The sequence below is a fragment of the Manacus vitellinus genome, unplaced genomic scaffold, assembly GCF_001715985.3.
Source record: "Manacus vitellinus isolate BGI_N305 unplaced genomic scaffold, ASM171598v3 scaffold_37_pilon, whole genome shotgun sequence".
Lineage (NCBI taxonomy): Eukaryota > Metazoa > Chordata > Aves > Passeriformes > Pipridae > Manacus > Manacus vitellinus.
The window spans coordinates 2139624-2154932 of NW_021940517.1; the positions used below are offsets into that span (position 1 = coordinate 2139624).

At 39.5% G+C, this 15309-nt stretch overlaps 1 protein-coding gene across 1 annotated transcript; it reads right to left on the bottom strand.

Moving 5' to 3' along the window:
- Positions 1–286: 286 nt before the first annotated feature.
- CUNH6orf118 (chromosome unknown C6orf118 homolog) lies at positions 287–14601 on the bottom strand. Its single transcript, XM_029961586.1, is given in 11 exon segments — positions 287–358; positions 1350–1495; positions 2668–2708; positions 3784–3880; positions 7296–7353; positions 10041–10306; positions 11856–11958; positions 14148–14346; positions 14348–14406; positions 14408–14571; positions 14574–14601. Coding segments are annotated over 11 exon segments (1233 nt in total).
- Positions 14602–15309: the final 708 nt, after the last annotated feature.

Consider the following 15309-nt stretch of genomic DNA (forward strand, 5'->3'; position numbering starts at 1 on the left):
GAATATTCTGTGATTCTATAAATAAAAAAACTGAAGCAATTAGAGTTTTTAATCAAACGCTATGCATATTTTTTATACTTAATAATCTGAGCCACATTAAAGTCAAATCCATAATATCTCATTATGACTCCCAGCTGCTACTGTGTGTGTTCTGCAACTAGCACTTGAATGCAGCTGCTATTAGTAACTAATTTGTCTTACATTGGTCCAGCAAGTTGTTATGACTGGCATGTCCATTACTCTATCACTTTTTGTTCAACCACACTGACATAGATATTTGAACATTTCATACTCCCCTTTGATTTTCTTGAGTGATTTTCAGTTTATCTAAAATTTCTGTGATATTTCCTTCAAATTCCTTTAAAAAAGACATAAATGTTGAGAAACATTGAAATATCCTTCAGTATATAAGAAAAAATCTGCAGTGATGCTAATTGGCAACATGTCTGCTTAGCATTTAAAATACTCCAATACTTTTTACTCCATTAACCTTGACATAAATTATAGTAAGTAGTCTCTGTGTGACAGGAGTTTTAATTTAGCAGTACATCTCAAGTTACATATGTCTTTGAGTCTAACATAGAGCCTTTCTTCTTGCCAGTTCCTTTTACCTTGAGGGAAACCAAACAGACAGTAAAGCCGGGTCTAACTGTGTAAACAAGGAAGGGTGTTCATAGCATCATTTTTGCTAAAGCAATTACTGTGATACAAATAATTTGATTTTGTCTTTCAGCATCCATGTCCCTTTCTAGATTTTAGACTGAACTGCTAGACAAAATCCTAAATGCAAAGAGCTTTGTACTTCACATTTCAATAACATCTGAAATGATGCCTGCTTTTTTGGTTACTAAAACAGAGCTTCAGACTTCAGAGTGTGGAGCAGAGTATCAGCTGAACCTAAAATTGTTTTAGTCAAACTATTACTCACTTCTCTCAAGACATCTGTTTGTTCCTATATTTTAAAGAAGTCTTTCCAAGTTCCTCTTGCTGAGCTATTCCATGGATTTTATATGCTGGTGTTATGTACCACAGGTTCATTTACCTCCTTTCCCTGCCTTCAGTACGGCTGGAAGCAGAAAGCTTTTGCAACTTTGATTTACATATTTAGATCAAAGTACCATAATAGCTCTCCAAAATAATTAAAAAAAAAAAAAAAAGGAGAGAGAGAGAGAGGTGGAATTGTATTCTGTACCTTTCTACTTTCTAGCTGGCAAAACACAGCAGGACTAACCTGGAACTTGCTGGAGCCAGAAAACCTTTCAAGTCCTTTGAGACTAGACCTAGTGAAGGTAACTCGTATAAACTAGTTTGCGTTACGCCTGAACCACACTGGGTTATAAGGAAATAACTTTTATTTGGCCTTGGAGAAACGTGTTTCATGAGTTGATTTTCATAGTTTGAGACTGAAAAGGCAGTAACAGATCAGTTAAATTGTCACACAGCATTCCAGCAAAAGAAAGTGCATCAGACCCACTTATCTTTTTAAATATGCAACCTGTATGGGAAAGAACACATTGTACTTATGCAGCCTTACGAAATCATGCTTTCAAAAGAATATGGAAATGCACTATTTTAATTAGATTGTTATTAAATTATAATGGTCTTGCCCTTTCAAATGAGGGGTTTTCAATGTAGAATTGCTGTTACAAAGGGTATTGCAAACTCAGTAAGCCTACATTAGCATTCAGCCAAAGTATGCTTGGATTGCCAACCCTCCAATGGCTTGCGGGGGCCACTCCATTTTCCCTCATGGCTACTTACGGAGTATCAGAGGTTTCCCTCCCTTGATGATGTGGCTGTCTCCTGTTAGAACAACTATACAACATTGCCATCTGCTGGCTATCCTTTTTCATTACAGCACAGAAAAAGCCCAGCCCCGCCCCCCCTCCACTCTCCCACCCTAAAACTACTCTAGAAACCAGCAATTTATATTTAAAGACCTTCTGAATACTCATATTTGTTGTAAAAAAGCAAAGAGAGGAAATTCTCAGAGTGGCTATTTTTTCAGAGGACCAGATTTCATATACTCATTTGTTATCATGCCACAAGGCTGAATATCTTAGAGAGTGTACACAGGAACATTTCATAAGGCACATGGAGTCCAAGATCTCCTGTTTGCCAGGAGAAAAAAAAAAAAAAAAGGAATTTTCATTACTAATTGCTGCTGCTCATTGTTTTAATATCTTGATACCAAGTAAATCTGTCTAAATAAACCAAGAGTTCTTCTTCCCCAAAGCTCTCTGATGCTGGAGGTCTGCTGATTGCTTTAGAAACAAGTGACAGACTTCTGTCTTGTACTCGTGGGTAACAGTGCACAAAGTTTGTTGAAAAATTCAGCAAGAAAAATAATTATTTTAAATATGTCATTAAAGACAGACAAGCATAGTACAAGAACACAATGGCTGTACCTGGTTTTCACAAGGTTTTTTAGCTTTCCTATGACTTTTTGGCAGCTCTGTTTTATTCTCAGTATAATTAATTAACTAATTTTATGTTCTGTCAATAGACATAACTGCTTCAGAGGACAGAAAGTTTGGAGAAATGTTTGACCTTTTAGATGCTTAGTCAAACATAAGACTTACATGAACAACTGCTGTTTGCCCACCATTAAGAGTGACACACTATGCCCTACTCATGCTGACTGTACTTTTAGCTGCATGGAATTACCTCCTCGTTTCACGCAGCTGGAACACTTATCAGTGTAACCACTGACAAGGACATGTTAAAGTGCCTCTATTGAGATCTTGTGCTATTTCTAACTGCACAACAGCCAGTGGAAAAGGAGTACTGTTTGTAAATGCTGAATGCACTAATCCTGCAGAAATTTGCAAGCATCTAGCTTTTATAGTTCAAGTGGTCCTCACACAGGCCACTTGCAGTATGCAAATTTTAGTGCATAAAAAAAATCTCTGCAAGTTCTGTACCTCGGATTGCATAGTGTGCAATAAAAACCTGTCTCTCAGTGTTTGCTTTGTACAACACCAATGACTATGAGAGCTCAACCAATAATGATGGAGCCTAGTGAATTACAAAAAAAAAAAAAAACCCAAACAAACAAAAAACATATTCTGTAAAGAAGTATTCATGTTAACATTTGTCCTTTTAGTAAAAAATAATTACCTGATATCAAGAATCCATCATAGACTTTTTATTCAATCTGGACTTAAACTTGACCTTCCTGTCTGTGACTGGCACGTGTTCACAGCTATGGTCATTATATATGCCAGTGAATAATCTGCAGTAATATTCAGTTAATTCAACATCTAGAAAGGAGATTTCAAAGGGAATCAGGACTGTCCTATTTCTCCCCCTTTGAAGTTACTCGGCATTTCAGCGTTCATTTCAAGGGTAGATGATGCCAACTTGGAACACTTAAAAATCCCCCCCGAACATTTCTGTTTCTCCAGGTCAAGAAACAAACATGTTAAAACTAATGATGCTTCTGTTAAATGTGTATTTGCTTACAAGTCCCCAAACTTGTAGCATGAATACAGAAATAACCCCTATGTCTGTAGATCATCATCTCACATAGTGAGGGTCAGCCTACAAGCCTCCTACTGCAGGGACAGAGTCTGAACACTACAATGAACATAGAAGCACCCAAACTAGGCACATATTGTGTTCTCAGAGGATAAAATAAAGACCACTGAGGATCAATTTCTTAGTGCTAAAACATCCCTCATGGTAGTACCTGGACACCAGTACTTCTTATTAAGACATGTTTAGAATTAAGGATTTTTGCCTGTATTAGTTTAGAGTGGTTTCCACTATATGCATTGTCACAGCATAAACCACTCTTTCTTTCTTCCCAGTCTCAGTATGTTAATTTCTTCCCATTTATCAAGAACCTTACACCTCACAGATTCAAGCTGTTTTGAAAGAGAGCAGGTTTTTTACTATTTTCTTTGTCTCATATCTGCTTCAGGTTTCCAGAAGTAAAAAAGTGCTTGTGAAATTTAAAGGACAGAGCTAGCAGTGCAGAGCTATTTGTCATCTAAGGCTGTCATCTAGCGCTTTTAGCAGGTATACTCAAGTACAAACTTACCTTAATCAAGACGATCAGTACAGACCAGGAGCACCCATGATATTGCCCCGAATTCAGCTGGTATACACACTCACCGTACCCACACTTCATTTCCACCAGGAAAGGAACATTGGTACATGGGCTATGCCACTCACCTTTCACAGTCACCCCAACCAAGACCCTTTAGCACTTCTTGCAAAAATAGGCTCTAGAAACAATGGGAACACAGCCAAGCAGGAAATAACTGCATCCCAGCATAGAGAACAGAGAACATGCAAGGAGCAGAATAAACATGCTGTACTCCCTTAGGAGAGTCCAGAAAATGCACTTTAGAATTTTACAGGCCAACTTCACTGTCAATTCACCCACTCACTACAATAAGTCAATAATGTGATGTTACAAGATCCTACACATCCAGCTCATGCTCCTGTTCAGCCAGGGTCTAATTTGAGTCAAAGACCTTTTCAGCTTTTCACAGCTTGTCAGCAAGCTTGTCTGCAGCCTGTTGGTGTTCATGCTGCTGCAGCCAGAGCTGTATTACAGGTCCTTTCCGGGTCCTCATCTAGGGAATGAGGGGAACTACATGCACAGACTAATAGTGCCCTTCACTCCAGTGGTCTGTAATCATACAAATAAACTACTTTCTTCCCTGGTGATGGTGCAGGTGAAAATCATCCTGTTTTATCTGTCTCCCACATCCTGGTTCACCTCTTGGTGTTAGTGTGTAAGGGAAGCTATGGAGAATGGAATACCCAGGAAAGACGACAAAGTGCAAGGTTACACCTCCAAGGCTCTGCGATTGCAGAGGGGAAGGATAGAGAGAGGGAATGCACCAGTGAAGGGAGTGAGAACACAGAAAGGAAGAACTGGCCTTTCTTTGCCTTGTGAGAACCCCTAATGGTGCTCCCTGGCTTGTCTGACTGCTGTCATGAGCAGGTCAAGAAAATCCTCTTGACTCAGGGCCTGCCCTGGAGCTGGGAGGGGTTTTCAGAGTTCATTAGCCACATTTGCAATGTAGCAGCTTTGTGCCATGCTGTCAAATTCAGGACTAGGTACTGTGTTGAGTAATGATGATGTTTCAGCAATTAAAGACTGCCTGTTGTGATCTCCTGAATTTCCTACTCTCTAAGCAGCTTGTCATGGGCAGCCAGCCCTGCTCTTCCTCCCTTTAGTCTGTGAGGCAGTGTCAGCACACAGTCAAAAGGTCACTGAGAGCCAACAGTTTTGATGAAAAGTGAGCTAGGCTGGAGGAAGAGAGCATGAGTCAAATTTGAGTGATGCACTGCCTCATGTGGGGAAAGGGCCTGGCCATGCTTCCTGCCCCTCCCTGTCCCAGAAGCTAATGGCTACTGGCTTCTCAAAAATCCTGTATTTTCATGTGAACTACTACAAACAATAGACAGCATATCTTCACTCAGTGGATTAGGATAAGCTACTGGTCCTGGGAGGGCCTTACAGAAATGTTATCTGGAGAGAAAAAAATAATGCCTTCTGTTTTAGAAAATATTAAGAAAACTTTTTATTCAATTTTTAAAAATATAATCAAATCTCCATTTTTCCTCTAGGAAAATTGTAACATTCTCGTATCAGGTTACCTTGGATTGAACACTTTTTTAACTGTTTAGCATCCCACATCAGAAAAAAAAAAACAATCACCAACCAACCAAAAAAAGAAAAACCAGAAACAAACAAACAAAAACAAACAAAAAAAGCAAAAGATATTTGTAGAGCTTTGTTCCCTATAGTGGCAGCACATGTTAGCATATTTAGCCCAAATTTCTTGGCTTAGCCTTCTAAATACAGCTGTAACACAAAAAAAACCCTGTAACATTTACATTTTTCTGACTTGGTTGGTTTTGATTCCTCAGTGAGTAATTGAGGAAGGTAGGGAAGGAAAGTTTGAAGCTGAGTTAGTACTTCTTATATTAGTATCTGGTAAGGAGGAGAAGGGGAGAAATCTTTACCCATTGTTTAAATATTTTTTAGCTCATTTTATGCAAAACCATGTCTTAGATATGCCCTGGCCTGGAGAGTTCTGTTTGTTTTGTTCACTAGTCCTGTGGGAGATCCAGAGCCAATGACTGATTTTATGCTTTTTTTAGTGATAGACTGCAAAGCAATGAAATTCAAAATCTGTACCATGCTGTAGAAATGAAATAATCAGAACAGGTGCATTCAAACATATGTTCATTGACAGGAAGACAGCTACACTAGAGAGGAATTTGGGCCTGTTTAATTGCTGGGGAAAAAAAAAAAAAAGCCCACAACCACAGCTGGTTTGACTGTTTAAGCATTGCTCCTGCAGAAGGTATGTTTGCAAAAGTGAGTTAGGTGCCAGTGGTAGGAGCTGCCCATGATGAAGCTAACAACTGGCCATAGCTTGGAGCAGGACACTAGAACACTCAGACATTTCAGAGAAAGATTTGGATCTTCCTCTTTTCTTAAAGACGAAGTGTAGAAGGCATTTTACATCACCACTTGAACAGCTATTTCCTTATTTACCACACTGTAATTTGCTAATCGATATGTTCTCATGGTCTGGAAGAAAACTGTGCTCTCAGAACAGGTTTTCAATGAAGTCATAAAATGCAGGTGTACTACAGTCAGACCAGTTATACTTTATACTGATGACACTACACAGGATTTCTTAGTTCATCAATTTTTTTTACTCTTTCACAATTTTCAGATTTGTCTATTTTATCTTACTCAAGGATCCTGATTCAGATTCCACTGATCAAAGGCCTTATCAAAAGACACTACTTTCTTGAGCAGTACATAAATAGACTGTAAAACTCAGTGCTGTTACTGAACAAAAGCACTGAGCAAGCATTCAATAGGGACTTGACTATTGTATGGATAACTAGAGCACTCAGGACTGATACAGTGAAGACTGAAAAGAAGCTTAGGAAGGGTATGTGAAAGCACGTGATTCAGGGCTTAACCTCCTCATCATAAGGATGAAATCCAGTTATTATATTTCTGCCAGATGAAGGGTTTCATGTGCCATCCCCTGAGACATCTCTAACATTTTAGAGTCTCCCACTGACACCTACTGGTTTCAGATAGGATCTGGAGTGAAAGAAGTATAGGAAAGATGTTATGTACCTTATTTCATTAGATGTCAGTATATTTTGATCACACTAACAGAAAAAATCCCAACAGCTAAGGCAATTTTTGATTGGTTTTTTTTGCAACACTTTAGAACACTTTATTTGCCATAATTTATGCCATATTGCCTTTTGACTCAACTCAAAACTGTCCTATCACTCACCTGTTTTATCTTCTGGAGTCTGGCTCATCTGTAGCACTGTTTCTAATTAATTCTTCAACTTAGACTAGAACAAAACAGAACAGTTTCACAAGTATCTTTTCAAGATCATATACAAAGATAGATGTAAGTAAATAGTTGTTATGTATAATGAAGATTATTACACATTCTCAGAGGTTAAATGTTGCTCTAACAGGGCAGAGAGAAAATTAAAGCTCACTGAATTACAGCAAAGTGACTCCAGATTTGAATGCCCAATGATGAAAAGGAGAGAATTGACTCTCTGTGAGAACCTAACAGGATTCAAACAATTACTCTCTACTGCATTAAAACCACAGCTTCCTCTCCCAAGTGGAAACCTCTTGTTCAATGAATGAAACTATTGAAGAAATTACACATTATTACTTACATATTTAGGAAGCCACATAGGTATAACAATAACGTAATTGGACAGCTTAGTTCTCTGCATATTTTTATATATCACATAGAAACATACTTGCATACATAGAATCAGCCAGGTTGGAAGGGACCTCTGAGATCATCAAGTCCAACCCTTGGTCCAACACCGCCATGGTTACTAGACCATGGCACTAAGTGCCACATCCAGTCTCATCTTAAAAACCTCCAGGGACGGAGTATCCACCACCTGCCTGGGCAGCCCATTCCAATGCCTGATTACCCTTTCTGTAAATAATTTTTTCCTAATATCTAACCTAAACCTCCCCTGACAGGGCTTAAGACCATGCCCTCTTTGTTGCCTGGGAGAAGAGACCAACCCTCACCTGGCTACAACCTCCTTTCAGGGAGTTGTAGAGAGTGAGGAGGTCTCCTCTGAGCCTCCTTTTCTCCAGGCTGAACAATCCCAGCTCCCTCAGGCTCTCCTCATAGGACTTGTGCTCAAGTCCCTTCACCAGCCTCGTTGCTTTTCTCTGGACCTGGTCCAGTACCTCAATATCCTTCCTGAGCTGAGGGGCCCAGAACTGGACACAGTATTCGAGGTGTGGCCTCACCAGTGCTGAGTCCAGGGGAAGAATCACTTCCCTGGACCTGCTGGCCACGTTGTTCCTGATACAGGCCAGGATGTCATTGGCCTTCTTGGCCACCTGGGCACACTGCTGGCTCATGTTCAGCTTCTTGTCAATCAGTACCCTCAGGTCTCTTTCTGCCTGGCTGCTCTCCAGCCACTCTGTCCCCAGCCTCTAGCACTGCACGGGGTTGTTGTGGCCAAAGTGCTCTTACTTCCTCTACCATCATCAGTATTCAAAAATCCTTCAAGGCATTCTAACATCTACTAACTAATATTATTTTAAAAAAGACATAAGTCTCGTATGAAAATCTTTTCCTCTACCCACCCTCCAAGGTGGGTATACATAGAAAGGACTAACACATGACCCATGGCAAGAGGAAAGATTCAGTCTTAGGCTCCAGGTAGCAACTAATTACTTAAATTTTCATTATTAGTTTTCATGCAAAGCTAGCAAGTTGACATTAGCACATGTTCCTAGACTATGCTGGAAACAGACTGCTATTCAGAACTGAACAGTCTTATGGGGTATTGGATTTTTATACCTATAGCTGACAAATCTCTCAAGAACTCCTTTAGATAATTCTGGGATGTTTATCATTATTTCCTTTCAGAACTTTGGCAGAAGACAAAATATCATAATTTTCCCTTTTATCTCTAAGATATTTATAAAAGCTTGCACCAAAACCAACCTCTGAATAGCCTAGATAAAATTTGCATGTGCATGCCCTATAAATATCCCACACAATATCCCGATCCATCTTAAATTCATGCCAGTTTGACTATCCCACATTAACACATCATGAATTCTCTCTCTGTAGAAAAATATAGACATGTAGATTACTGGTTCACTGTTAATCATCTTCCTGCTTACACTAACAAAAACTAGTGAACATAAAGCTCTTTCACATTCCAGTATCTTAACTGCAGAATCATCCAAACTACATGTTGAAAGCAAGGGTAAATATTGTAAAATGATCACACAAAATACACTGGAAACAACAATTGCAAAGATATAAAAGACCTCTTGAGTCATCTAGATTCATATTTACAAGAAAAAGAGAAGGGGAAGAAGAGAACCAGCAGCTTAGTGAAATAGTGACTTGGTAATTCTTCAGGTTCAGACAGTGAAGTGGGCAAGAGCAAGAAAGCTGGTAGGCAAGATCTCGTTAGGACATCTTTCAAGCATGAAGGTTAGAGTTCTAGAATTAAATAATCATAGGGTCAAATATTGAGGCTAGAAAGTCAGATCAGAGCTTGGAGCAGTAGTAAGGAGATTTGGAAGTTGTGATATAAAATATCAGGGGCATGCACCAGAGGCATGGAAACACTGGGTCAGTCCAAAGAAGACAAGGAGCCTTAGGAGGCTTATTAGGCTTTGTTACCTCCACAGGAAGGAATAAAATCAACACCCCAACAAAGGTGACACAGTCTGAAATTTAATAGTGCAGGTTGCAGCCTGTGTGGTCAGGAGAATTCTCTATGATGGTCAGCTGGGAATGGTAAAAGAAAGTCTTGGTCCTACTCAGAGTTTAGCCCCATCTCCCAATGTGATTGGTACAAAATAAAGGTTTTTGCCTAAAACAGGTCATCCACAAGGTCTAATCCTTTGGCCTTTCCTTCAAGACCTGACATTTAAAAAAATCAAGAAACTCTATTTACTTTTTTCTGCTCTACCTCATCTACTTTGTTGTTGCTACAGCGGTTGATAGCATTTGTAACACTGAGTCTTTACTTCTTCCTAGAGCAGTACTGGCTTTCTGCATGAGAACCTGAACATCTTTCCTGAGTACTTGTATTTCTGGAGCCCTTGAAGTCTTTGTTTCCATCCCTTTGACCCAAATCTTCAGATCCCATGAGTGCATGAAAAAGAGTAAAATATAAAGTTTTGTGGGCTTTTTTTTTGCCGCAGGTTCTGGCACCATTTTTAAAATTACTTTTTGGTAAAATTCGGTTCTGATAAAAACTTCTGAACAAGCTGTTGATAAGACTAAGAGTTAACATAAACAAAAAAACCCCTTATAGCAGGTTCCAGAGTCACTTAAAGCTCTTTCCATTTGCAAACAGATTAAAGGTTTGTTACAGATAAAACAAAAAAGTATGGATGATTCTCTGAATGTGTCAGCCAGTAAATCTGACGACTTAGACTCGTGAAAACTCCTTGCTTTTGGACAATTCCTTCAGGTGTTCTGCCACTGAGCAGTGTGCTACTCAACCTAGACAAAGCATTTATGCTGTCAGCTGTGCCCTGTTCATCATTACCTTTCCTTTTCATTTCAACACATTGTCAATATCACACAGACACTCCGAGGCTTTGTGTCAAAGAGAGCGGATAACTAGGGTGAAATCCTCAGAGCCAGTCCAAAGGATTGTCTCTGGAGAACATGGGCCTGAAGAGCTATCAGAAGCAAAGGGGGCTAGTTTTGGAGTGGGGAAAGCAAAAAAAAAAAAAAAAAAAAAGAAAGAATACAAAAGGATGAGATAGAGAAATGGGCAGGGACTGACAGGTCCAGGCTGGACTGAAATGGGTTGAGGATGGGAAGAGGCTCCAGAGGCCTGGGCAGGGCCAGTCAGATATGGCTCTGCCCTCAGGGCTTGACATCTCCTCTGTGCTCCTCTTCTACTTCCATAGTGGATGACACCTTTACTGGTGCCTTTTACCAAAATTAAGGTGTCACTGGTGAGAGGGGAAGGGTAAAAGGGTGTGTAGCACTATTCCTGGAAGCCTGAGGCAAATATCACCCTCTATTCAGCAGCATTTCTACAGTAGAGCTGGCAAAAAGTCTGATGTGGCTCTACCAAAGAGGAGAAAGAAGGACAATAGGTTTGGCATTTCTGAAATCCAGCTAAGTCTATTCAGCCAATGCTCTGCTTATTCTATAAGGAGCTGCTGTCTCAGATTTCTCTACTGTGGGTTGCTCCTACAGAAATTGTGGTCAGCAATGAAGCAAAGGGAGAGCACTAGATCTCCTGTGTCAAAGATAAGGTCAGGGAGTGCCCATAACTGACTCTGAGTACTAAATTTCACAGAGGTGTGAAATTCCTTGTAATTTCTTTGTTCTCCATTACCATGATGAAGCTTATAGAAGGAAATTATGCCAGCTCAAATCACTGAGCAGACTGGAAATCAACTTTCTATAGAGGCATATCTCTTAACACTTCTATTCTCTGTTCTTTTTTGCTTATCTGTGTACAATGGGAGAAGAAGTAAAAATAAGGAACAAATCAATCATTCCCTTTGAGACCACAAGTGAATAAATTTTTTTAAAAAATGCTAAAAGTCCATGAATTTTGTTAGATATGTTTGATTTTAACATGTGATCAATGGACAGAGAATATATTCTCCTGAAGAATATAAACCCCTGTGAGAATCAGTTTCCTCACTGTAGATAAAAAGAGTTTAATGTCCCAGATGCACTGAGAAAACACTGACAAAAGGCGTTATGAGATAAAACTTTTAAAACAATAGTTAAGGTACATTTAGCTTACGTTGGGCAAAAGTGTAGGAATATTTATTTTCTTCATTTACTTCAGAATACCACAAAATATCAGAGACCTGTTGCGTATATCTTCAAATGCTTCCTCAACAACCTGTAGTTGCTTGAAATGGAGGGGATCACAAGCACATGTTATCTGGTGTTCCTGTACAATCGCCAAAATTAATGACTACAATCCTCCACAGGCAGAAAGTGCTCTAAAACAGTTACTGTCAGAATGCATCTCTTTGTTTAAGTTCATGTCATTCCCCTCATGGTATGCAGTAAGAAATATCATGAGAATACAGACAAAGTCCTGGTCATAGCAAAAATCAGTAAGAAGAAAGTGTACAATCAACAATTGTATTAATCATGAAAAAGACTAGTTGAAAACAAGACAGATTTGTGTGGCAGAAGGCAATTACTAAATTATGCTTCAATTAATTGTTGTATATCTTGCTTACATATTTACAGCCAATCCTTCCATTATCATAAATAAGCCTGTTTATCTCTAGTGACTTCAACAGGTCATCTCCAGATTTGACAAGAACCTACTCTTGGAATATGTTGCATTCCCTAAAGTAACTGTTAGCACAGAGAGACATAATTAATATATAAATAACCCAAGAACCCCTAGCTAAGGAATATAACAGTTAAAATAATACACTTAAAATCTCATGGTTGTGTATTACCAACTCTGAGTAATAAATCTGGGAGAGAGAAGAAAGGTTCTCTTTGGCAACTTTTACTGGGTTCCTCTGCCATGGGAACTTTTTCTCTAGAGTGCTGTTGGCTCACTTCAAAGTGCTCTGTTCCTACGATTACCTTTTTAACTACAACCCTTTTTGGTAGGTAATATACTACAGCAGTTTTTTACTTTGTGAATATCCTTGTTTCAACCCAAAGCTGGTAGAAATTTTGACCATTTAATTAAAGGGAAAAGATTGCCATCACTGCTAGTTAGTACAGTTTTCTGCTAAGCTTTGTGCCAGCGTTACACTATCTCACAAAAATTGTATTGATCCAAATTGTTTCTGGGTAAAATATCTCCTGGGAAAACATACTTCAAAAGTTACAAGATCAAGTTGTTATCCTGATACAATACTGCACTTCACTTCTGTTCTCCCCTCTCTCTTCTTCCTCTGAACTCTGGCCTCTCAACCTAGAGGCATAGAAGAATGGTTGCTTGAGGATATTTACCAAGGTGTGAAGTAACCATCTTTTTTGATTAGTTGGTTAAATGTGTGGCAGACGATACCTCATAGAATTCAAGGGAACATGGATTATGCTGCTTCTCCCAGAGTTATACCCACAAGTAGATTGAACGAATTTGTTGCCTCACTTCCCTAATTTGCATAACTTTTCTTGAGGTATGTTGGAGGCATACAGGACTAACCTCTGCTTATTTGCTTGATCATTTCTTTTCCAGTTTCTGGTATACATAGGACTCCTATTGGGACGGCTGTTTCAGTCAAGCCTGACCTCTGTTTTCTCTGTTAGTAGCCACAGTCCAGCAAACACCACTGCTAAATTCTCTGTAAAATACCCTTGATAAATGAGTTGGCGTCTTACAAAGGATGAAAATCTGACCTTAAGTACCACAGTGAGGGACAAAATGCCAAGTTCTTTCAAAAATTTCTCTCATGTACATGAAATATCAGTTCTTTTCCAGCCCACACTAGCCTAGTCATTTCTTAGTTTACCAACCCCCAAATGCTTTCATTAAGTTCCATCCCTAGTTTCTATGAATCCAGGAGCTTACTCTCACTCCTGCATTTGGCTATGAGTGCTGCTGAGATTGTTAAACTTCCCCTGGGGCAGCAACTCAAGCAACAACAGTAGCTTCTACGAAGTGTATGTGTTTCAGTGATCAAATTCACACCCCACCCCACTCATCACAAGGGGAGAGTTAGCAACAACTGTCTGTGTGTAAAGAGATAGTCTACAGAACACATAGAGAAGGCAACATCTTATAAAAATTATCTCAAACATGCTGCTGGACAATGTGCTGAATGTACAGTTCCCACAGAGATGCTGACCAACAGTGATTTTTCCTGTACAGATCACCAGCTTGCAAGATCTTGTTTTATTGTATATTTAACACAACATTTCCACATGACAATGGAGGGAAGGGTAAACAGTGGCATAACAGCATTGGGCTCAGTGTTTTGGAACACACAGAAGATGTGTCTTACATGTGCTCAACTAAGAAAACACCAGGGACTGTGTCTTTGAGAAGAAGAGAGAGGTGATTTTGGCTAACCCATTCCATTTTCCTGGAACACACAACCAATCTAACCAGAAAGATAATGCAAAATTTACCCTTCCATCCACTTGAAGACTTTTTTTTTTTACCTTAGCCAGCTTACTTTCATGCTGCTCTGATACTTTTCTCCCTGTTAAATCATTCTGTAACAGTTCACGGTTTGCTACAAACTCCTTCTGGAAATCTAGGAACTTGTCAAACTGTTCCATTTTAGCTACACTGGCCAAGTATGAAGGTATGAACTGGTATTCCTCCTTGACAAGCTCTACAGCACACTGTCAGCTGTTCAGTTTGTTTTTTCAGCATCACAGTCTCTGACACATCTAACTCATCTTGACTCACTTTGATGACTCTCATGGAGTCTGTCAGTTCCATCCTCTGCTTTCTTTTTAAGTGCTTTCCACTTTAGCAATTCCAGTGGAATAGAAAAATCTGCTGAGGCACTAACACCAGTCACAGTTGACTGTGGATGTCTGCTGCTAGGGCAAGAAGATTCAGCCTTTGTTGGAAGCTGGAACAAAAGTTACCTGAAAATCTTTTCATCTTCCTTGCTCTCTCATTTTCAGCTGGGAATTGATTTCTTTCCATTATGAAACTAGTTTGTTCCCTGGCAGAGTACCATCATCCCTGTTTTATTTTCTCTGAAGGCTTATAAAGCTTGCTATGATTTAAGTGTCCAGAGGTGTAAAGTTTAACATTTGTTCTGTTGACTGTTTCCACGTTACCTGAGAGATTAGCCAGACTCCTCGCTTGACAGTTTCTTTCTATGGTGAAATAGATTGTTGTAGCACACACTTTAAAAGAAAAAGGAAAGACAAAATACACTTTATAAGGGGAATAGTTTAGATTAAAAAAGTCTTTCCACACAGAACAAAACTATTCCACTTTTAGAAGAGAGTATTTTACAATACTCTAGCCTACAAAAATATGCTACCTTCTTCTACCTTCTCCGGTTGATAGCTGGCTGAACACGAGCCAGCAAGTGTACAGGCGGCCAGTAAGGCCAATAACATCCTGACCTGTACCAAGAATAGCATGGTCACCAGGACCAGGGCAGTGATCTCCCTGTACTTGGTACTAGTGAGGCTGCACCTCAAGTACTGTGTTGAGTTTTGGGCCCCTCACTACATGAAAGACATTGAGGTGCTGGAGCATGTCCAGAGAAGGGCATCATAGGTGGTGAAGGTCTGGAGCATAAGTCTTGTGAGCAGTGGCTGAGGGGACTGGGGTTAGCCCAGAAAAGGGGGTTTG